At 43.5% G+C, this 24481-nt stretch overlaps 1 protein-coding gene across 2 annotated transcripts in view; it reads left to right on the top strand.

Annotated features, from left to right (window-relative positions):
- Positions 1-24481, top strand: part of SPOCK1 (SPARC (osteonectin), cwcv and kazal like domains proteoglycan 1) — a 455324-nt gene that overhangs the window by 353588 nt on the left and 77255 nt on the right. For both annotated transcript variants that reach the window (XM_074960402.1, XM_074960403.1), the window contains exon 6: positions 23653-23767. In XM_074960402.1, coding sequence (XP_074816503.1) covers positions 23653-23767 — 115 coding nt within the window. The remainder of the gene's footprint in view (positions 1-23652; positions 23768-24481) is intronic.

Here is a 24481-nt window from a genome sequence, read left to right as displayed (position 1 = left end):
TACATATCGTCAGTCCCCCCTTCCCTCCCTCCGTGAAAGCAAGGGCAGACAATCGTTTCGCGCCTTTTTCCTGAGTTACCTGTGCAGACGCCATACCACCGCAAGCATGGAGCCCGCTCAGATAACCGTCACCGTATGTCTCCTGGGTGCTGGCAGACGCGGTACGGCATTGCTACACAGTAGCAGCAACCCATTGCCTTGTGGCAGCAGACGGTACAATACGACTGGTAGCCGTCCTCGTCATATCCGAGGTACTCCTGGTCGCCTGTGTGAGGTCGATCAGGAGCGCCTGGGTAGACGTGGGCGCAGGGACTAAATTTTTAGTGACTTGACCAGGTCATTCTCTTAAGTCCGGCAGTCAGTCCTATTGAACCGTCTTAGCAGGCAGGCAATATGTCCTTCTGCACCGTCTGCTGCCAGCCAAAGATGTAAAAGATAGATGGAGTGGATCAAAACAAGAAATAGACCAGATTTGTTTTGTACTCATTTGCCTTCTCCCCTGTCTAGGGGACTCATTCCTCTAGGTCACGCTGCAGTCACTCACAGAGAAGGTGCAGCGAGGTAAATCTAGCCATGTATCAATCAGAGACCAGGCTAACCTCCTTGTTCCAATAAGAACAATAACTTAGGTGCACCATTTCTTCTTGGAACCCTCCGTGAAGTCAACCCTGTAAGCCGTGTCCTCAGTCGCCCCTCCCTGCGTCAGAGCAACAGCAAACAATCGTGCATCTGAGTTGAGAGTGCTGTCCAGAGCAGCCCAATGGAGCACTCTGATTGGGCTAAAACATTGTCGCGGGTGGTTCTGGGTACATATTGTCCGGCCCCCGTTCCCTCCCTCCCTCCGTGAAGGCAAGGGCAGACAATCGTTTCGCACCTTTTTTCCTGAGTTACCTGTGTGGACGCCATACCACCGCAAGCATGGAGCCCGCTCAGGTAACCGTCACCGTATGTCTCCTGGATGCTGGCAGACGCGGTACGGCATTGCTACACAGTAGCAGCAACCCATTGCCTTCTGGCAGTAGACGGTGCAGTATGACTGATAGCCGTCCTCGTCATGTCCGAGGTGCTCCTGGCCACGTCGGCTGGGAGCGCCTGGGCAGACATGGGCGCAGGGACTAAATTTTTGGTGACTTGACCAGGTCATTCTCTTTAGTCCTGCAGTCAGTCGTATTGAACCGTCTAATGGTGAGCAGGCAGGCAATACGGATTGCTAGCAGTCATATTGTACCATCTTCTGCCGGGCAGGCAAGAGATGACGATGGCTAGCAATCGTACTGTGCCATCTTCTGCCAGGCAGGCAAGAGATGAGGATGGCTAGCAGTCGTACTGTACCATCTTCTGCCGAGCAGCCATGAGATGTGGATGGCTTGCAGTCCTTCTGCACCGTCTGCTGCCAGCCAAAGATGTAAAAGATAGATGGAATGGATCAAAACAAGAAATAGACCAGATTTGTTTTGTACTCATTTGCCTCCTGCCCTGTCTAGGGGACTCATTCCTCTAGGTCACACTGCAGTCACTCACAGAGAAGGTGCAGCGAGGTAAATCTAGCCATGTATCAATCAGAGGCCAGGCTAACCTCCTTGTTCCAATAAGAACAATAACTTAGGTGCACCATTTCTTATTGGAACCCTCCGTGAAGTCCTGCCTGAACTACTCCTTGATGTAAAGCCACCCCCTTTGTGGATTTTAGCCCCCTGAAGCCAACCCTGTAAGCCGTGTCGTCAGTCGCCCCTCCCTCCGTCAGAGCAACGGCAGACAATCGTTCCGCGCCTTTTTTCTGTGCGGACGCCATACCAAGGCAAGCATGGAGTCCGCTCAGCTCACTTTGGCAATTAGGAGCACATTAAACACCACACGAATTATCCAGCAGTATATGCAGCACCAGAACCTGCAAAGCGCTACCGGGCGAGGAGGCGACGTCAGCGCGGTCACGTGAGTGATCAGGACATGGACACAGATTTCTCTGAAAGCATGGGCCCTGCCAATGCATGCATCATGGTGCTAATGGGGCAGGTTCATGCTGTGGAACGCCGATTCTGGGCTCGGGAAACAAGTACAGACTGGTGGGACCGCATAGTGTTGCAGGTCTGGGACGATTCCCAGTGGCTGCGAAACTTTCGCATGCGTAAGGGCACTTTCATGGAACTTTGTGACTTGCTTTCCCCTGCCCTGAAGCGCATGAATACCAAGATGAGAGCAGCCCTCACCGTTGAGAAGCGAGTGGCGATAGCCCTGTGGAAGCTTGCAACGCCAGACAGCTACCGGTCAGTTGGGAATCAATTTGGAGTGGGCAAATGTACTGTGGGGGCTGCTGTGATGCAAGTAGCCCACGCAATCAAAGATCTGCTGATATCAAGGGTAGTGACCCTGGGAAATGTGCAGGTCATAGTGGATGGTTTTGCTGCAATGGGATTCCCTAACTGTGGTGGGGCCATAGACGGAACCCATATCCCTATCTTGGCACCGGAGCACCAAGCCGGCGAGTACATAAACCGCAAGGGGTACTTTTCAATAGTGCTGCAAGCTCTGGTGGATCACAAGGGACGTTTCACCAACATCAACGTGGGATGGCCGGGAAAGGTACATGACGCTCGCATCTTCAGGAACTCTGGTCTGTTTCAAAAGCTTCAAGAAGGGACTTTATTCCCAGACCAGAAAATAACTGTTGGTGATGTTGAAATGCCTATATATATCCTTGGGGACCCAGCCTACCCCTTAATGCCATGGCTCATGAAGCCGTACACAGGCAGCCTGGACAGCAGTCAGGAGCTGTTCAACTACAGGCTGAGCAAGTGCAGAATGGTGGTAGAATGTGCATTTGGACGTTTAAAGGCGCGCTGGCGCAGTTTACTGACTCGCTTAGACCTCAGCGAAACCAATATTCCCACTGTTATTATTGCTTGCTGTGTGCTCCACAATATCTGTGAGAATAAGGGGGAGACGTTTATGGCGGGGTGGGAGGTTGAGGCAAATCGCCTGGCTGCTGGTTACGCGCAGCCAGACACCAGGGCGGTTAGAAGAGCACAGGAGGGTGCGGTACGCATCAGAGAGGCTTTGAAAACCAGTTTCATGACTGGCCAGGCTACGGTGTGAAAGTTCTGTTTGTTTCTCCTTGATGAAACCCCCCCGCCCCTTGGTTCACTCTACTTCCCTGTAAGCTAACCACCCTCCCCTCCTCCCTTTGATCACCGCTTGCAGAGGCAATAAAGTCATTGTTGCTTCACATTCATGCATTCTTTATTCATTCATCACACAAATAGGGGGATGACTACCAAGGTAGCCCAGGAGGGGTGGTGGTGGAGGGAAGGAAAATGCCACACAGCACTTTAAAAGTTTACAACTTTAAAATTTATTGAATGACAGCCTTCTTTTTTTTGGGCAATCCTCTGTGGTGGAGTGGCTGGTTGGCCGGTGGCCCCCCCACCGCGTTCTTGGGCGTCTGGGTGTGGAGGCTATGGAACTTGGGGAGGAGGGCGGTTGGTTACACAGGGGCTGTAGTGGCAGTCTGTGCTCCAGCTGCCTTTGCTGCAGCTCAACCATACACTGGAGCATACTGGTTTGGTCCTCCAGCAGCCTCAGCATTGAATCCTGCCTCCTCTCATCACGCTGCCGCCACATTCGAGCTTCAGCCCTCCACTTACTCTCTTCAGCCCGCCACCTCTCCTCCCGGTCATTTTGTGCTTTCCTGCAGTCTGACATTATTTGCCTCCACGCATTCGTCTGTGCTCTGTCAGTGTGGGAGGACAGCATGAGCTCGGAGAACATTTCATCTCGAGTGCGTTTTTTTTTCTTTCTAATCTTCACTAGCCTCTGGGAAGGAGAAGATCCTGTGATCATTGAAACACATGCAGCTGGTGGAGAAAAGAAAAGGGACAGCGGTATTTAAAAAGACACATTTTATAAAACACTGGCTACACTCTTTCAGGGTAAACCTTGCTGTTAACATTACATACATAGCACATGTGCTTTCGTTACAAGGTCGCATTTTGCCTCCCCCCACTGCGTGGCTACCCCCTCAACCCTCCCCCCTCCCTGTGGCTAACAGCGGGGAACATTTCTGTTCAGCCGCAGGCAAACAGCCCAGCAGGAATGGGCTCCTCTGAGTGTCCCCTGAAGAAAAGCACCCTATTTCAACCAGGTGACCATGGATTATATCTCACTCTCCTGAGGATAACACAGAGAGATAAAGAACGGATGTTGCTTGAACGCCAGCAAACATACACTGCAATGCTTTGTTGTACAATGATTCCCGAGTACATGTTACTGGCCTGGAGTGTTAAAGTGTCCTACCATGACGGACGCAATAAGTCTGCCCTCCCCAGAAACCTTTTGCAAAGGCTTTGGGAGTATATCCAGGAGAGCCGCGAATGCCAGGGCAGAGTAATCCTTTCACATGCTTGCTTTTAAACCATGTATAGTATTTTAAAAGGTACACTCACCGGAGGTCCCTTCTCCGCCTGCTGGGTCCAGGAGGCAGCCTTGGGTGGGTTCAGGGGGTACTGGCTCCAGGTCCAGGGTGAGAAACAGTTCCTGGCTGTCGGGAAAACCGGTTTCTCCGCTTGCTTGCTGTGAGCTATCTACAACCTCGTCATCATCATCTTCTTCTTCGTCCCCAAAACCTGCTTCCATATTGCCTCCATCTCCATTGAAGGAGTCAAACAACACGGCTGGGGTAGTGGTGGCTGAACCCCCTAAAATGGCATGCAGCTCATCATAGAAGCGGCATGTTTGGGGCTCTGACCCGGAGCGGCCGTTTGCCTCTCTGGTTTTCTGGTAGGCTTGCCTCAGCTCCTTCAGTTTCACGCGGCACTGCTTCGGGTCCCTGTTATGGCCTCTGTCCTTAATGCCCTGGGAGATTTTGACAAAGGTTTTGGCATTTCAAAAACTGGAACGGAGTTCTGATAGCACGGATTCCTCTCCCCATACAGCGATCAGATCCCGTACCTCCCGTTCGGTCCATGCTGGAGCTCTTTTGCGATTCTGAGACTCCACCACCTCTGCTGATGAGCTCTGCATGGTCACCTGCAGCTTGCCACGCTGGCCAAACAGGAAATGAGATTCAAAAGTTCGCGGTTCTTTTCCTGTCTACCTGGCCAGTGCATCTGAGTTGAGAGTGCTGTCCAGAGCGGTCAAAATGGAGCACTCTGGGATAGCTCCCGGAGGCCAATACCGTCGAATTGTGTCCACAGTACCCCAAATTCGACCCGGCAAGGCCGATTTAAGCGCTAATCCACTTGTCAGGGGTGGAGTAAGGAAATCGATTTTAAGAGCCCTTTAAGTCGAAATAAAGGGCTTCATCGTGTGGACGGGTGCAGGTTTACATCGATTTAATGCTGCTAAATTCGACCTAAAGTCCTAGTGTAGACCAGGGCTATGAGAGACAATCCCATAACTTCTGGATTAGACCTGATGGGACTCATCTGTTTTGATATTAGGCTGTCAGTAAAAGAGATCTTAATCTCTATGGACAATCCTAGAACCTGCCAGTTGTCTAACTGTGAAACTCTAGTTGATGATTCTGTGTAAGAGGATGGAGGTTTTAACCCATGTACCTTGGTGATATTACAGTACATGTTAAATAATCTAGCTACCTGCCCCTCCTGACCCCCCTCCCCCAACTGAATTTTATATGTCTTCACTTCCTTACCACAACTATTGTATCAATGTACTTATGCATTATGTTTGACATTTCTGCTGCAGAAGTGGCTGCACTTTCAGTAGTCGTGTGGTATTTGTAAAAAGACTTTTTTTTTCCTTTGTGCTTGAAAGCAACCCTTTAAATGAAATTTCATTGCATAATTGTCTTACTGAAAATAAAAAAATGGATTTAATAGGACAGTTATGTTACATCAATACCAGTTAATTAAAATGTTTTTATTGAAGATTAACAAATGTTTTGATAACTGGCTAGTGTTTATTGAATGTATAATAACTGCCTTATAAAATCTACTTAAATGTAGGTATTCAGGCACCTTCATTTCTCATATTACCTTGTGTTGCACCAAGATTGTAAAGTGTCTCCTTAGAAATGCCCTTAGGATATAGACTGAGAAATGTAGTGCTGTGACCCATAGTAAGAGGAAGGGCAGTGTAAATGAATTGTAAAAAGCCTTTTGTTTAGGAAGCACTCATGCTGCAGAATACCTTATTAGAATCCTAGAAAATGTTCAAACTTTTGGGGAGAAGTACTGTCTGCTTGCTGACTCTCCAAGGAGCCCTGACCTTTTCCTCTGATGCCCTGAGGACAGATACTCATGCAATTCTGAAAATCTGGTTAGTTCACTGAAGTACAAAACGGAGTACAGCTAAAACCAAAACTCTGTTCTCAAATAAAGTATTCTGTTTCTAGATCTCCAGTCCATTAAACAAGAGATTTTTAAAAGAGCATTTTTCATTTCCGTGTCAAATTTCTCAGAGAACATAGTGAACTAACAAGGCATGTCCCATGCAAACCTGACAAAAAAGGTTAATGAGAATTCTAAAGAATACAAAGTGGGAAATAATCTGTACTATTCCAAGTGGAAACCATAAGGAACTAGAATAAGTCATTTTTCAACTTGCCTTGAAATTGTCATCACCTTGTTGAGTAATGTCTTTCACATTGTTCGGGGGGAGGGAGGGGGACCCTTAAAATTGCAAAACCTTTTTGAAAGATGTTACCTTTTATTATCATTTATTATTTTTGTTCATTATTTATATTGCAGTAGGCCTAGAGGTCAGGATCTCATTGTGCTAGGACAGTCCCTGTCTCAAAGAGCTTAAAATCTAAGACCTAGTTTACACTAGAGCTGAATGGTAAATGGCTTTTCTTCCCAGTGAAAATTTTTGAGAGTTCAACAAAACTGAGACCTTTTAAAGTGCTATTATTAAAAAAAAAACGAGAAGGAAAGACCCAGCCCAGAATAGCCAATTTCCCTGTGGTTAGGGCACTCCCCGTGGATGTGAGATACTTATGTCCAGGTCCCTGGTCTGAATCAGTCAGAGCAGGGACTTGAATCCGAGTGTCCCACATGTCAGGTGAGCTATTGGCTATTCTGGGGTAGGTGTCTCTCCCTGGTTTTCACTAGAACTTCATCCTGGACCTGAAAAATGTTCCAGAAGAAGTATTTTAGTGAAACCGGTGCATTCCCGTGAAAAAATTGGTTTTGAGAAATTGACATTTTCCAATGAAAAAAACGTATTGTTGAAAAATTCATGATCAGCTCTAGGCTACCTACAGATTGTGTTTAGGTGCCTTTACCCCCGTAGAGCTTATTCCTCTTCCCATATGGGAGTAAGCTATATTGGTGTAACTGCATCCATACTTTAAGTATACTTAAAGCAGTGCAACTTTTGTGTGTACACAAGGCCTAAGTCTGAAACTAGAGACGTAATTGAATATGCCAAACAGACAAGGGGAGCACAAGGGAATAGTAACAGTCACTAACAGTGCAATAAGCAGCAGTCACAGACCCCGGTGGAATTCCCCATGAAAGAGAGAGGAAATAGCAACTTTCAAAAGGGTAGAACTTTTAAAGTGAGTCCTCTGTATATATGTGCGCATTTATATTTGTACACACCATTCTGTCACCAAGAATTTAAAGAGCTAAAATCATGGCCACTGCTTATATATGACCCTGCTGTATTTGTTGCTGCTGCTTCTGCTTCAAAGCTAGCAAAAAGTACAAATTGACCAATGAAACTTATGAGTTATTCTGAGATCAGTGATGGAGGCAAATGTGTAGGTTTGCATCACAGACATGGGGAGGGGAGAATTAAGAGGAAATGGATTTCTTCGGTAAGGAGAAGAAAAATTCCTCATTGGAAGCATGAGACTGGAACATATTTGGCTATATATTTCTCCAAAATAGTGCATATGTTATAGAAAAGAGTGCAATACTCTAAAATGTTTAATACTTAACCTGTGACAGGCTGCATGTTTTTTGGATAATCAAGGTAATTAAGCGGTAATCACATCGAACATTAGCATATTAACCTTTCATCTGTGGAGACTCAAATTTTAATCCTGACGTCAATGACAACAAGTTTGTCTTCCTCCATATCCTGTATCACTTCTGTGCAGTGGGTTCAGTGAGCTCTCTCTCTTTTTAAGAGAAGCTTAGCAAAGGAATAACAGGGGGTTTGTAACTTAAGAATGAGGCTTATGGGAAGAGCAGTGTGGAGATGCTTGTTTGCAATTTAACAGATTCATGGCAACCCAATTTTCTCACTCATCTGATTGGGCGATAACTTTTGTAATAAAAATAATCATGTCACACTTAAGGGGGAAAAGAAGCAAATACTGGTTGAACTGAAAATGTTTGTTTTGAAAGATTCTAGTGATCTTGATTATGATGATAATCATGTGTCTTTTCTAACCTGGTTAAAGTCACAGCTGTGACTGTCAATTCAAATGAATTAGAGTGTGAAGGGCAGAGTTTAGAAAATTGTGGTTGTATACAGACTGTTCTGTCTGAAGTGGCAGTAATGACTGTCGTTCCGTGGATTACCTTTGTTGGCATCACTAGCCATGGGTTTGTGGATGATGGAGATTATTCTGTCACTGTTTATGTGAGTGTGTATTGTATACATGTTATGTTTTAACCCAGTACTTTAAAAAAACACCACCACTGTCTCCATAGTAAAAGGTGCTAAAGTTGTGCAGGTTATGAGTCACCCAGCAGAGGGATAAACACTGAAGATCAAACACTCCAAAGAAAGAGTTAAAGGGCTTATCTGCGCGCACGCACGCACACACACATACACACACACGTTGACTAGTTTAAGGTGTGACGTTGCATCAATTTAACTAAACCAGTGCATCTTTGATGTTGCAATTCCTGCTCATGCAATACAGACTTCATCAAATTAAAGGAAAGAGACAGACAGCTGATTCTCAGGGGCTGTCTCATAAGAAACTTGCACTCCAGGATCCCATCCACAGTGCATGGACAGAAAGATGCATTGGGGTTCGAGTTGCCCAAATGTTGTGGTCATCAGCACAAACTGAACCTCCTGGGAATAGCCTGCCTCTAAACATGGCCTCTGAAAGTGACTATTTTTTACAATTTCTAAACACTTAGTTCACATTTTGAGCTCTGACAAATGGGTTGTTTGAACCATTGAAAACATCAAAGGAGGTATTTTCTGGCTGGTCTCGTCTTTAATTTAAGACAGATTTATCAAAGGTTGAAACAGGATAATACTGCAAAAGGATTAGCTGCGGTTACTTGATTTTTGAGCAAACAGACTAATTCAGCTGTTTTTTCTATGGGCGTCTTTCACAGCCAGTCTGTTCTCTGAATGTTGAACCTGGGCCCAGTCAGTTTTTGGTTTTAGTTTAATTTTTTTCTTTATATTGTTCTTTTTAGAAATCAGAAAGAGTGCTGCAAGCTTTAGCTTCAAAGCTAACATCAGCTTAGTCTTTGGTTACTATGTTCCTAAATACATTCGCTAAGCATCTTCTCTAATTGCTGCCAGTTGTTTATTTCATTGGTGTATTCATTGGCTTTTGTTTTGTTTTATGCTTTACAAATTCTGAGAAATTTAAATACAGTGCTCTGAAAGAGACAGCAAAAATGGCACCACGGGCTTCCAAGTTTATTTTATATTACTAGCTCCTCCTCAAGTTTGCTCCTCTTACAGACACTCCCTGCCAAGCCCTACAAACTCAGCTTGAGCTCTGAAAGTCAAATTTGTTCTTTATTGTCATGCATCGTTAAAAGTAAAAAAGACCATGTGGGTCAACTCAGTCCCACCTGAGGAAACCCACTGTAAATAAGTAGGGTTGGACAGTCCTGAGGGGAATTAGGTTGTACAGGTATCACTGAGGGCAGAATTGACCTACTGGATTTTATTACTGGTGGTGAAGTATGAAAAGGAAAAAAAAAAAGCTGACTGACTACTTTCAATTCCCATGTTGAGTTTGCAGGGTTGGCAAGGGGAACAACCCTTCTTTAATAAACTGAGCAAGAATGATGTGGAATCAGTACTGGAAAACCAATATGAAACCCCATGCTGCTGTTTTTACTGAGGCACTTCTCAGAGTTAGAGCCGCACACTGGGTGTCTTCGGGAACCACAGAGAGAACCTATTGACTTCTGTCAAGTAAAGTGACCATTGCTTGTAGGTAGGTTAGTGACTTATTTTCTTACTAAAAAGAACAGGAGTACTTGTGGCACCTTAGAGACTAGCAAATTTATTAGAGCATAAGCTTTCATGGGCTACAGCCCAATTCATCGGATGCATAGAATGGAACATATAGTAAGATAGATATAGATATATATACACACATACAGATAAGTTGGAAGTTACCATAGAAACTGTGAGAGGCTAATTAGTTAAGATGAGCTATTATCAGCAGGAGAAAAAAACAAACTTTTGTAGTGATAATCAAGATGGCCAATTTAGACAGTTGACAAGAAGGTGTGAGTTCTTCCTGAGGAGTGAGTTGAAAAGTGTGGTGAGAATATATAAACTTTCGGCCAAATTCCAGCTCCTCACAGAATTGACCCTCAGCAGGTGCGCTAAACTGAGTGGCCTTTCTGTGCATCTATATTCTGACTTTACAGGTTCACCTCAGGAGATTATTCATGCTGGGAGCACAAACAACCTGTGTTTGAGAAGGTGGGAATGTCGTACTTGCCACTGCTGGTTTGGAGTGTACAAGCATAAATGTGTAGAACACAGTGACTGACTCCTGGGTTTCTCTCTGGGTCTTATCATAGAGACCCTGCAAAATGGCCTCTGTGTGGGTTGTGGGCACAAATCTGGGTATTGCCCACCCCACCTCCTTCCTGTCCAGGGTCTTTCTGGTTTGTGCCTATGTGAAGGACATGGGAGTGACCTGTAATATTTTATGAATATTATTTTTGTGATTAATTTGCCTTGATTTTCATAAGAAGCAGGCAATGAAAAGTACAAAAAGGTAACTGACGTACAGCTTGTGTATGATTCCAAATCCTGCACGCTTCATGGGATTGCTGATAGAATTATGAAATGAAATCATTTTACAACCTGTCAAAGCTGCAAGTCCAGACAGTACCACGTTAACGTGTTAGGGTGGGGGGGAATAATAATAACATAGGGAAAGATGTACATGAACAGAGAGAGGCGGATGGGACCGGGGGGAAGAGGTCAAGTTGAAGTCTAGCATTCTGTGTGCCAGCTCAACATTTTTATCCCAATATATCTAGAAACAGGGTCCAAATTTCGATAAAGGCCTATGATTGCTCATTACAGCAATAAACTAGTCTTTCTTTGGTTGCTGACTCCGAATGCCACTGCTCCATTCTGGGCATAAGCCTACTTTTCCACTTCTTTTAAATCATGCACTTGGCGATCACGGCAGCCTTCACTTGGTGGTGAAGTTAACTCCATCTCAGAAGGTAAATAGCCGGGGATATAATTTTCACTGAGGTTTGGCTGCTGAAGCGGAGCGCTGTTTTAACTCGTGTGTCCTCCTCTTCCCTCAACTGCCTGACTGTTGGAACAGTCCCGCAGCATATGCATCAGGGTTTCTTCTTTGTTACAGCACCAATGAACTCCAGAGGATAAGGCCTTTGTCTTCTGCAACCTCTGTGGTGGCCAGTACATTTTGAATAAAATCTTTTGCTGTATCAAGCATAGCCTGAGCTCCACAGAAGCATTTTTAACATTACTTAATGTGCTCTCCCACTGGGATTATATGATCATTTGTTTGCATGTTGTGTTATTTGCAGTAGGGTCACCAGGGATTATGCCCAACAAGAGCAAACCGCATGTAGACCAGAAAGCAGACAATAGCTTCAGGTAGCCCCGTGCATTGTCCTTTTAAGTACTGGTGAAGGTGTCAGTTCCTTTTGGAGTTTTACCTCCACTGTGCACTGAGAACAGCAGTTTTGTGGGTAACCCTGGGAGGCAGGGCTGCCAGGCAGGAAACTGAAACAAAGAACTTTGGACTGGATAAAAACTTGAACCCCTGAAACACAGGGGGGGAGAGAGACTGCTGAAAGCGGAGTGAAACCCTTTCCCCAGGAGTGGGGATATCTGGGATAAGCTAGGACATCTGGATTCAGCTATCGCAGGTGGTAACAGGAAACTGTAGACTCGCACCCAGGCCTGAGAGTGGGAGGATTGCAAGATTCCACCCTAAGAAGGTAAAGGATAGCAATATAAAACCTGGAGGGGGTGCACTTGGAGAGGGGTCTGGGGTACGGCTAGCCCAGAATTGTGACAGCCTCTGCACACCAAACAGATGGAATTTGGGCCATCATATTATATAAAACAGGGATATTATGCCCTTTTAAAATAACTCCAAATCCATTACAGAAATCTACAACAAATGTCCACATCTAAGAAAATGCTCCCAATAGGAGAATATTGCAGGAATGGCATGTGGCCTCAGAATTACAAAAGGGAGGGGAGATTTGGGTGTGAAGTACTGGAGATGCTCAGGTAGATCCAACAGTGATGGGACTGGTATAAAAACCTGGACTTATAGAATACGCCTGCCCTTATATACAGGTCACCAGATGCAAGTTTGCCAGTACCCATGTAATGGATGGATGGATGTGAAAGAGGGTGGGTGGGTGGATGGAGCACTGCTCAATCATCAAAACCTAGATCAATGGAATCATATTAGTTGAAGGTAACTGGGTAGAAGCCTATGTTTGAGGAGTTGAAGGTCATACAGCAAGTTCTCCATGCCATATATATACAGTTTTTTAGCTGATGACTGGAGCCTCTGTATGTATGCGGAGCCACAGATTGTTACCCTTTGATTATATTCATGTTACCAGGTATATCCTCTCCATGAGAGAAACTAAATTGCCTCTAATAATTTGAAGATAGTAAAAATGACAAATTGTTGTTCTCGTGTGATCGGTAAGTAGCAATTGCATTGGAATGCATCTCAATTACATGGCAGTACATGGCATGGCAATTACATGGCATTACATGGCAATTTTGGGCAGCGTTGATTGTTTTCATACCCAGACGTGAAAGCTAGAAGTATTGGTGTGGTTTTCTTTACATTTATACTAAGATAATTTTGCTTTAGAAATAAATTGTAAGTAGGCTTCAACCTTGAATAATGCTATTAGTTGTGAACTGTCAACTCTTAACTGTGAATGCGTAAAAATAGAGAATTGTTTGACAGGTGCAAAGAAGAATTTAAAGAACGTATTCAAAGGAAAAAAACTAAATGCAATAGCAAGGCAATTTAAAGTCATTAATAGTTTTTGGGGTGGAAGATAAGTGTATTAATAGATAACTCACAAATGCAGGTAACAGACAGTAGATTAGTAAGTTATTATACAGTTCCCATAGACAGAAATCTGTTTCACATTTACAAACAGGGAACATTAGTGCTCTTGCAGATCTTGCAGAAGAGAATGAGTTAACGCTGAACTGAACTGCTGCTGTTTGGTGGGAGATGGGGTGGGAGGACAGCTTCTGTTTTCAGTAGAATGGATTGCAGATTATTGGGATACAGGGAACTAAGGAAGTCGTCCCAGGGAATTGTGGGATACTTCCAGATGACTCCCATGACAGAGTCAAGCGGGGCTGCGGCTACACTGCAAAGCAATAGGGTTTAGACCCTGCGTCCCGGCTTAACTCGAATTCAGACTCTCCAGCCCTTCAAGGTCCTGGGATCCTGGGTCCAAGCCCTGGATTAACGCTATTGCAGTATAGACACAAGGGTGGGAGGAGGGGGTAGCCTTGAGCCCAGGCTCAAGCACAGTCTGACATTGCAGTGTAGACATACCCTTAAATTACTCATTAGGGCTGCAGGATTGCAGACTGCACAGCTGCAAAATGCGGAGCTGCTCTTGGTATATGAATGTGCTCAGAACATTGCTGCATGAAGCCCTTTGTTTGGGGTCATAAATATGTATTCAGCCAATTTTAATATGAGCCCCTTAGAAACCTGTTCTCTTTTCCTAGTGGGTTAATACTCTCTCGTCTGTTGTGTAAATATGCAGAGAGTGGGGCTTTTTAAAATGTGGACTTGTTTACCCAGCCCCAACACACAATAATGGTCTTTCATGTCAATCTATGTTTAATCACTAATAAAAATGGGATTTCTGACCCAATCATCTGTAACATCAAAGCTGCAAATAATACACATTTCCGAAAGCCCAGCTTTTCAAAAACACATATTTATACAGTCGATTGCATGTATTAATAGTGATGGGCCTATTCCATCACTATTCCACAGGTGTCATAAACCTACAGCTAAGGGTAGCATAAAATCCCTCCTTTACCTGTAAAGGGTTAAGAAGCTCAGATAACCTGGTTGGCACCTGACCAAAAGGACCAATAAAGGGAGAAGATACTTTCAAATCTGTGGGGGAAGGTTTTTGTTTTGGGCTTGGGTGTTCTCTCCAGAGACAAAGAGCGACACCAAGCAAGTAATCTAGCTCCTACTGAGTGATACATCTAAACTTACAGACATAGTAAGTAATAGCAAGGAAATGCGTTAGAGTATCTTTTGTTTTAGCTTGTGAATTTTTCCTGTGCTAAGAGGGAGGTTTATCTGTTTTTTGTAACTTTGAAGTTTTGCCTAGAGGGGAATCCTCTATGTTTTAAATCGTATTACCCTGTAAAATTACCTTCCATCCTGATTTTACAGAGGTGTTTTCTTTTACTTTTTTTTCTTTATAATAAAGTTCTGTTTTTTATGAATCTGATTGGTTTTTAGTGTCCTAAAAACCCAAGGGGCTGGTCTGTGCTCACCTGGTTTACCTATTTTATTGGTAGATTATTCTCAAGCCTCCCCAGGAAAGGGGGTGAAGGGACTTGGGGGGATATTTTAGGGAAACAGGAACTCCAGGTGGTCCTTTTCCTGAATCTTTGTCTAACTCACTTGGTGGTGGCAGCAGTACCCATCCAAGGACAAGGAAGGATTTGTACCTTGGGGAAGTTTTTAACCTAAGCTGGTAGAAATAAGCTTAGGGGGGTCTTTCATGTGGGTCCCCACATCTGTACCCCAGAGTTCAGAGTGGGGAGGGAACCCTGACAACAGGTTTGACTATAATGGATATTAACAGGAACTATGCATGGTCACCAGAAGAACAGAGCTCGTCATGAGCATTGTGATTTTTCAAAAAATCCTTATGTGATTGTTGAAGGGGAAAATTGGAGTGTGTTTGTGTGGGGGAGCCACTTTTATACACCAGAGAAATGGCTTTTTACCCACCTCCCCTTTTATTATCATTTCCATTTCCATACCATCTAGGAGCCCCAGTCATGGAGCAGGACCCCACTGTGCTGGATGCTGTACAAACACAGAACAAAAAGACAGTCCCTGCCCCAAAAACCTTGCAGTGTAAGTGTAAGAGAAGAGACAACAGGTGGACACAGAGACAGATATGGGAGCACAAGGAAACAATGATACGATATTGGTGGCATGAGGGCACCTGGTCCAACTTTCTGTTCTGTAATAGTTATGTAGATCAGATTAACTTGACTGAAATCTGTGGTGCTGAGAGCAGAGTTCGGCCCACTTTTTCCCATCAGAGCCTGGATTCGACAAGCACTCAAGCACATTCTTAACTTTACTACCATGCGTAACCTCAATGGGTTTCAGAGTAGCAGCTGTGCTGGTCTGTATTCGCAAAAAGAAAAGGAGTACTTGTGGCACGTTGGAGACTAACCAATTTATTTGAGCATAAGCTTTCATGAGCTACAGCTCACTTCATCGGATGCATCGCCACGGTATTTTCCACAGTATGCATTCGATGAAGTGAGCTGTAGCTCACGAAAGCTTATGCTCAAATAAATTGGTTAGTCTCCAAGGTGCCACAAGTACTCCTTTTCTCAATGGGTTTGTGTTTGAAGAATCAGAGCCTAAATCCTAAAGGTTAGCAAAATCCCCATTAAAAACATATTGCTTTCAAAGTACGTGTCAGATGGGAGCCAGAGAGGGGGAAACATTTTTAAAAACAACAGTAATATTCATTTCCACTCTTGTGAGTTTTAAAAAAATAAACTCAACTGATTTTTGTTGTGCCAATATTTTTTAGGTCTTTTTTTGTTTTAAAGAAAATCTTTGGCTTTTGGGCTGTCTCATATTCCTAACACAGCCTATAGCAACTTCATTTATTCTTCAGCAATCAAGCTGGAGACATCAGATATAGGGGTTTATAATGGAAATGCTGACAGAACGATCGCTATAGAAGTAAGAACAGACACTGTTTTAATGCGTGTAAACAAACAACTCTTTCTTAAAGGAGTGTCTGAATTCCAATGGATTCTAATTATCTGCTAAGACAGATAGGGAAGCAGAAAAACACTGATACAAAGAAATTCTAGATGAAAAATATCTACGCTGTAATTTCAAAAAGTTTCGGCTTTTGTCTTTGGGAGGCAGTATGTAAAAGAGAAGGAAGAAAATAATGAGCTTTTCTTATTTATATCTGAAGTTTAGAAGAGACACATTGTGAGCGAACAAAAGATGTTCTGTAAAACAGTGCGTTAAAATAATTCTCTGTGGGAATGAAAGAAGCTGCAAGATGTTAAATAAGAATGCCGGGTATTCTAGGCTTGAGGCCTGTTGTTAGTAAGATTTGAGCATTTCAGCTTTTTTTAATGTCATTTAATGTCCTGTAAAATTTAATCAGGACTTTGAAGGAGGGGGCTTTATGGCAACTTTCTCTGTTGATGTGTATTATCTCTGTCTAATCCACCAAAAACATCCACTTATTCATATCTTCTCATATAGAATGCATATTTCAATTTATGGCATAAGCATGTGAAGTTTCAAAGTGAATATTTTTCCCTTGGACAGTGTTATATTTAGAAAATTGTTTTAAAAGGCCCTCCGGAGAGGCTGGTTGGTATTGATTCATTATATAATACAAAATACCACACATCAGTCACATAATACACACTCCAAGGCATCTAAAATATCCACAGCAGAGTGTACAACTGACCCACCAACTCTCCCTTACTGCTGTATTCCACTGAAACTTGCTTCTGTGATCAGATTCTGATCTCATTACACCCAGGTAAATCCAGAGTCACACCACTGAATACAATACAGCTAGTCGGATTTACACCAGCATAAATGAGATCTGGAGAACTCCTGATTTCATTAGTGTTACCCAGGTATAAATGAAACCAGAATCTGGCCTCCAAAAGTCCAAAGCCAAATTAAAGAGAGATAGAGACATTCTACTTGAGTTACATTCCAAGGAAGTGTCTAGTGGCTTTTCCTGGTAGGAGATGGCAGGTTGGAGACCTGCAAACAACAGCAAGGATAAAACAAGAGAAAATAAATTTTATGCAGTTGTTTTATTTTCCCCTGCAAAATATGAATGTTATACAAAACACATTGCTGGAGATTTGCTGACAATAAAAATGGAATCATCATGCAAGTAGGGTAGCAAATTCTCAGGGGAAAGCTTTAGCCAAAATACTCTTCTGCAATAATTTCCCATAACTGAGTGAATAAATTAATTTGTGAATTTTCTGTGAATAAGTTCCTCCATTTTCCTCCCCTCATATAATTTATTGATATCAATATACATTTAGCAACAAAAAACAGAGCTGATTTCCATTTGCAATAAAACAATTTAGAAACATTTATCTGGTCCTTGGGGATCATTCTAGACAAATGTAGCTCAATTCATGAAGCTAACAAGAAACGCAAGTATCATGCACCATCAGTGAGCTACACCAGAGGAAACTCACAACAGATAGCAATAGAAAACATAGAAGACCTTCAGGCAAATGCAGGGCCCAATTTTTGTCCCCTTTGCTTGTCTTAAACAGTGCCTTTAAAGCAATAGGACTAGCCTCAACATGAGTAAGGAGTGGTAGAATCACTTGAGAAATTTCTGGGTGAGGTTCTCTGGCCTGTGTTATGCAGAGACCAGAGTAAATGACCATAATGGTCCATTCTAGCCTTAAAAATCTATGAATCAGACCGTCAGTAATACCCCCTGCTATGTATTGAGAATTTTGCTTTTCTTTCTTTGCTGTATGAGGAGAAGGCAAGAGGAAGGAGGGGATTTATTTTTCTCTATGGAACTAATGATTCAGGCTCTGTGGCTTGGGGAGGACTGAGAGATCTTTCCTTCTTGTACTCCTGAAATGCAGACCTGATAGTGGCGTAGACTGCAGCCTTATTATTCCTCCATCTGAAATCCTCTGTGACCTGCCTTGCTCTGATCTCCACCTGTTTTGATGCAGGTAATGTCATTAAAAACCAGCAGCTCCTATATATGGAATAAGGTTGTGGTCTTTTGATTATCATGTCAAACCAACCGTATAGCTTTCTTTGACAGGGTAACACATCTTGTGGGTAGGGAGGAAGTGGTAGATGAGGTCTTTCTTGACTTTAGTAGGGCTTTTGATGCTGTCTCGCATGACCTTCTCATAAACAAACTAGGGAAATACAACCTAGATGGAGCTACTCTAAGGTAGGTGCATAACTGGTTGGAAAACCATTCCCAGAGAGTAATTATCAGTGGTTCACAGTTGAGCAAGCAGGGATCAGTTCTTGGTCTGGTCCTGTTAAATATCTTTATCCGTGATTTAGATAATGGCATAGAGTGTACGCTTATAAAGTTTGCGGATGATACCACGCTGGGAAGGTTTGCAAGTGCTTTGGAGGATAGGATTAAAAATCAAAATGATCTGAACAACTGGAGAAATGGTCTGAAGTAAATAGAATGAAATTCAGTAAGGACAGATGAAAAATACTCCATTTCGGAAGGAACGATCAGTTGCACACCTAAAAAATGGGAAATTACTACCTTAGAAGGAGTACTGTGGAAAGAGATCTGGGGATCATAGTGAACCACAAGCTAAATATGAGTCAACAGTGTAACACTGCTGCAAAAAAAAAGAATCATAATACTGGGATGTATTAGCAGGACCGTTGTAAGCAAGATCCGAGAAGTAATTCTTCTGCTCTACTCTGTGCTAATATGGCCTCGACTGGAGTATTGTGTCCAGTTCTAGGCGCCACATTTCAGGAAGGATGTGGACAAATTGGAGGAAGTCCAGAGAAGAGCAACAAAAATGATTAAAGGTCTAGAAAACATGACCTATGAGGCAAGATTGAAAAAATTGGAAAAGAGAAGACTGAGAGGGGACATAACAGTTTTCAGAGTTAACAGGTTGTTACAATAAAAGGTTGTTACAAGGAGGAGGGAGAAAAATTGTTCTCGTTAACCTCTGAGGATAGGACAAGAAGCAATGCTCTTAAATTGGAACAGGGAGATTTAGGTTGGACATTAGGAAAAACTTCCTGTCAGGGTGGTTAAGCACTGAAATAAATTACCTAGAGAGGTTGTGGAATCTCCATCATTGGAGATTTTTAAGAGCAGGTTAGACAAACACCTGGCAGGGATGGTCTAGATAATACTTAGTTCTGCCATGAGTGCAGGGGACTAGACTAGGTGACTTCTCGAGGTCCCTTCCAGACCTATGATTCTATGTAACCATTGTTGATTTTTTTATTTTTATTATCGAGTACTATACACCAACCTTGTACATACCTGTCCAAAGAAAAGTCACTGAAGTCATCTCTGAACATGTTAATAAAAAAATATCCCACACACATCTTTATCCTCCCATGAATGACATTGACAGGATCTAGTATTCAGTCCAACTAATTCTATTTTCCAATCCTTTAATGTTGTGTTCAGGACAATTTTTAAAAGAGCTTCTAAAAAATACTAAGGCGTAACGCTCAGGTCAGTAGTTCAATCAACTTCAACTGGACTACAGATGAGGACAGGTTATAGGACTGAGCTCTTAATTATTTGGATAGAGACGAAGCATTACAGTGTACTGTCATTTCAAACAAAGTGTTATAGAACCCCAGTATATTATAGTTTGGATTTGCTGCTGAGTTATAGAAGCGTTGGTTCAAAAGGAATTCACAGAGCTGAATGATCAGACAAGGAGATACGAAACAATACAGGAAGGGGGGAGGCATTGTGTGTAATGAACCTCAATTTAAAAAAAAATCAAGAAAAAATGGTCTAGATAATACTTAGTCCTGCCATGAGTGCAGGGGACTGGGCTAGATGACCTCTCGAGGTCCCTTCCAGTCCTATGATTCTATGATTAAAGCAACAGGACACCCTAGGGAAAATAAACAATCTCCTTGGAGATTTTTTAGGGAACTGAAAATGATTAGAGAGACTGACATATTTGTGTCCTGAATGACCCTATTCTGTATTTGGCATCAGTCTAACTTAATATTTAGAATTGGGCCATTCTCAGGCCCCAGTCCCACAAAACATGTGTATAGCTAGTTTCACACTTGAGTAGCGTGAGAATGGGATTGCACATGTGTGAAGTTACTCAAGTGTGTAAGTGTTCTCAGAATTGTGTCCTTCAGCGACCTCATTCTCATCCTTGTACATTCTTATCATAGAATTACTCTGTTTTAATCAGATTCCAGTTTCCTCATTGGGTTTTTGGGTTGGTGTTTTTTGGTGGTGGTGGTTTTTGGTTTTGTTTAGCAGTAGAAAGGAAAGCCATGAAAAACTGGCCTTAACATTTCCAGAAACTAATCTATCTTTCTTTCTTAACAGATTGTGATAATGGGTTTGAAATTGGTCTTACCATCTTAAGGATAAATAAGTAATAGAATTATAATTGCTAATGCTGTGATACATAATTTGCATTTATTATAGCTAATAAAACAGGTAATTAATTGAGCTGTAATGGGTTAAGTCATCAGGAACTTCAGCTGCAGAAAGATTTATTGCTGTATTCTCAGTAACATCTTGAATATGAAGAACAGGCTGTTCAGAGAGTGCCTTCGCTTCCAGGACCGTTTAATCAGGGAGCATTCCCCTTTCCTTCTCAGCTTCTTTTTGTTGTGTATGTTTTGCACAATCAGCATAAATTAAGCAATTGTGTTTATGCCTTTTTCATAAAGGTGAAAAATATGTACTTCCATTCTCCATAGCCATGCATGAAATAAATACTATAAAGCTCGAGCTAAGCTAAGCCACATGCGTATGCATGTCCATACATTTTCTAAATGAGAAGGGCAGAACATCATACAGAGCATACAACCACCAGGGTGCACTGAAGTTCAAAATGGGCCTGGGAAATAATGTTGACGGAATAGGATGTAGTCGCAGGATAATGGTCTCCAGCTGCTAGATTAAAGCCTGGGCAAAGCTGAGCCCTTGCAACAAAAAATAAGCAGAGGCAAGAAGATATTTACAGTATTTTCAAAGTAGGAGGCATTTATCTTGTAGCAACATCCTAGTCATTTCTCTCTGCTTCTATTGTACCAACATAATAAAAGATGCTGTCATTTTGTTCAGTGGATTTTGCTGCAGAAGCTACGTTTTTCCACTGCATTCTGATTGGATAACATTACAGACTTTTAATCAATCTATACATTTCAAAACATATTGTGTCACTGCAGCCGGGTCCTAAATACTCTGACCTACTTTTTTAAAAAAAGGAAAAAAATAAGAATCTCCCTAATAAAAATCCATGTTGTTTTATCATTAATAACATTTTAGTCATGAGTAGGGTAACCAGGTGTCTGGTTTTCAGTCCGGTCGGCGGTGCTGTGGCGTGAAGGCAGGCTAGTCCCCACTTGTCCTGGCACCGCACTGCACTCCGAAAGTGGCCAGCTGGTCCAGCTCCTAGGTGGGGGAGCCACGGGGCTCTGCGTGCTGCCCCTGCCCCGAGCACTGACTCCGCATTCCCATTGGCCAGGAACCGGCCAATGGGAGTGGGGGGGTGGGCAGTGCCTGCACGTGAGAGTGGTGCGTGGAGCCTCCTGGCCCCACCACGTAGGATCTGGACCAGCTGTCTCCTTCCGGGGCATGCACAGCACGGTGCTAGGACAGGCAGGCAGACTGCCTTAGCCCCACCGCTGACTGGGAGCTGCCCCAGGTAAGCCCACACCCCAACTCCCTGCCCCATCTGAGAGCCCCCTCCCACACCCTAAACCCCTCATCCACAGCCTCACCCCCTGTGCCCCAACCCCCTGCCCCAGCCCAGAGCCCCCTCCCACACCCTGAACCCCTCATCCCCAGCCCAGAGCCCATACCCTCTCCTGCACACCAATCCCCAGCTCGGAGCCCCCTCCTGCACACCAGAGCCCTCACCCCCTCCTGCACCCTGACTCCCTGCCTCAAGCCACAGCCCCTTCCCTCACTTCAAATCCCTCAGCCCCATCCCCCAGCCTGGAACCCCCTCCTGCCCCCCAAACTCATCCTCGGCCCCACCCCAGAGCCAGCATCCCCAGCCCAGTGAAAGTGATTGAGGGTGGAGGAGAGCGAGCCACCAAGAAAGGGGGAATGTAGTGAGCGGGGGGCAGGGCCTCAGGGAAGAGGTGAGGCAGGGGTGGGACCTCGGGGAATGGGCGGGGCTAGGGTGTTCGGATTTGTGCAACTAGAAAGTTGGCAACCCTAGTTGTGGGTTAGTCCACCTTCCAACAATTGCACTGTTAAGTACTGATTTGAGGCCTTATCTGGCATCTTGTATGATCAGCCCTTCTTATTGTTGTGTTGTCTTACTGTAATGTTCTGTGTGGGGAAAAGATCTTTGGATCACGGAGGACAATTGAAAATACACTCTTCGTTAAAAGGACATCCGTGGTATAATGCATGTAATTCTAACAGTAAAGGTAATGAACAGTTAGTACATTATGGACCTGCACTTTTTTCTTAGCACGTTTATGAAACAATAGTTTTTCATTGTTGCCTCCCTTTGGATCCAAAACTTCCCAAGTCCCATTCCCCTAAAGATCGGAGTCTCCTGATTTTCAAGACATGCTTCAAAGCCCATTTGCTAAGGCTGTTGGAGGAGGACTGAGAGTATGGGAAAATTCCCCAATTCACTTACCTTCTTACCGGCGGGCCTGTTTTAATTTTTAATATTTGATTAGCTAGTGATCCTGTTATATTTCTGGATTTGGCTACCTTGCTCAGTGGTAACTCTGCTTTTGTGGAGAGTGATTTTTAAACAGTTGTTCAGGCAACTTAGAATCTAGCCCATACATATATTTTGTATGAATGATTAAAACCTTCCTCATATGAGGAGTCCCGCGGATGGCTGCACATTGAAGAGCAACTCATGTTGGTTAGGGGTTGGTCTCTCCCACGCAAAGTGCTGAATGCTCTCAACTCCCTTTGGCCCCACTATTGTGTGGAGTGGAATTTTGCCATTGACTCAGTGCGGACCATTAACTTCATTGGAAGTTGAGAGCAGTCAGCACCTCATAGGACCAGGTCATTGATCTGTACTAGTGTATGAGTGATATTAGCTGTAGCAGTCCATGAGAAAAAGGCCACAGAGACTAGCTTGATTTTAAATTAGAACTGCATATTTGAAGTATGGCAGAGTTGTCTAGTGGATAGAGCACTGACTGGAACTTAGAAGACGTGGGGTCTATTATGAGCTCCACCACTGGACTGGTGAGTGACCCTGGGCAAGTCACCTCATGCCTCAGTTTCCTCATCTGTTAAATGGGGATAATGATACTTTGAAAAGTACTTTTAGATCTACTGATGACAAGCACTACATAAGAAGTAGGTGGTATTATTAATTAAAAATCATAACACCTTTAGTAAAGGATTAATTTTTTTAATCTGTCAAATATTAGTATGGCTAAGTGTGATTTGTCATTCGCCCATAGCTGCTGCTTGAACAGTTTGTCCTAAACCAAAGTACATTCCTGTTTTCTTGCAATTACAGTGCAAGTTGGAGTTTCATGCTTGTACTTCTGACAAAACTATCGCAGCGCGATGTGAGGGGCCCTGCCCGTGCCTTCCAGGACAAGAAAGCCCAAAACACAAGGCTGAGAAGACTGGTGAGTTCAACTGTTGAACGCAATGTTAAGTGATTTACTGGGACTGCTTTGTTCTTAAGACACCTTGAAATATTTTGTTTCTACCACTTGTTTCAGGAAGCGTTAAGAAAGTCATGTTGTCAGCTAGACAGTGTATGACAAATCATTTTCTAAACTTAAAATGCTTTCTTACTGAACTCTCAAACATCTTAACCACAGTGAAACTGGTACCCATTTTATAGACTCTGTCATAGAATACTTGTGCTCTAGCTAATCGTTATTAACATTTATTTATTTTGAGTGGAAAATACTCAAGGCATAAAGTAAATTCCTCAATTCATATGATGGGGTGGCCTGCCCTTAAATGGCCAGAGGCCTGGTGCTGGTCAGCCCCATACAATTAGTTTTACATGTCACAGCTGGGATGGGATGTGGGATTTAATTAGTAGAATCAACTGGGTGTGGAGAAACGGATTCTCCTATAAAGAGCAGCAGGAAGCTGCAGAGATGGGGATGCTCAGGGAGACAGTACAGAGTCTGCTGGGAGTGAGTAGTCTCCAGCAGGGAGCCCTGAGTCGACAGGAAAAAGGGCTCCAGGTGGAGAAGGCCTGGGAGATGCCAAGCAGGGAACTGACAGGGAGTATGGCCTTGTTAAGGATTTCTGAGAACTTTGTTTTGGGAATAATTTTATGTTAATAAATCCAGCCCCAAAGAGGGGTGTGCTGCCCCAGAGAA

The sequence above is a fragment of the Natator depressus genome, chromosome 8 (genome assembly GCF_965152275.1).
Source record: "Natator depressus isolate rNatDep1 chromosome 8, rNatDep2.hap1, whole genome shotgun sequence".
In the NCBI taxonomy this organism is placed as follows: Eukaryota; Metazoa; Chordata; order Testudines; family Cheloniidae; genus Natator; species Natator depressus.
This window is presented reverse-complemented; position numbering and strand designations above follow the sequence as displayed.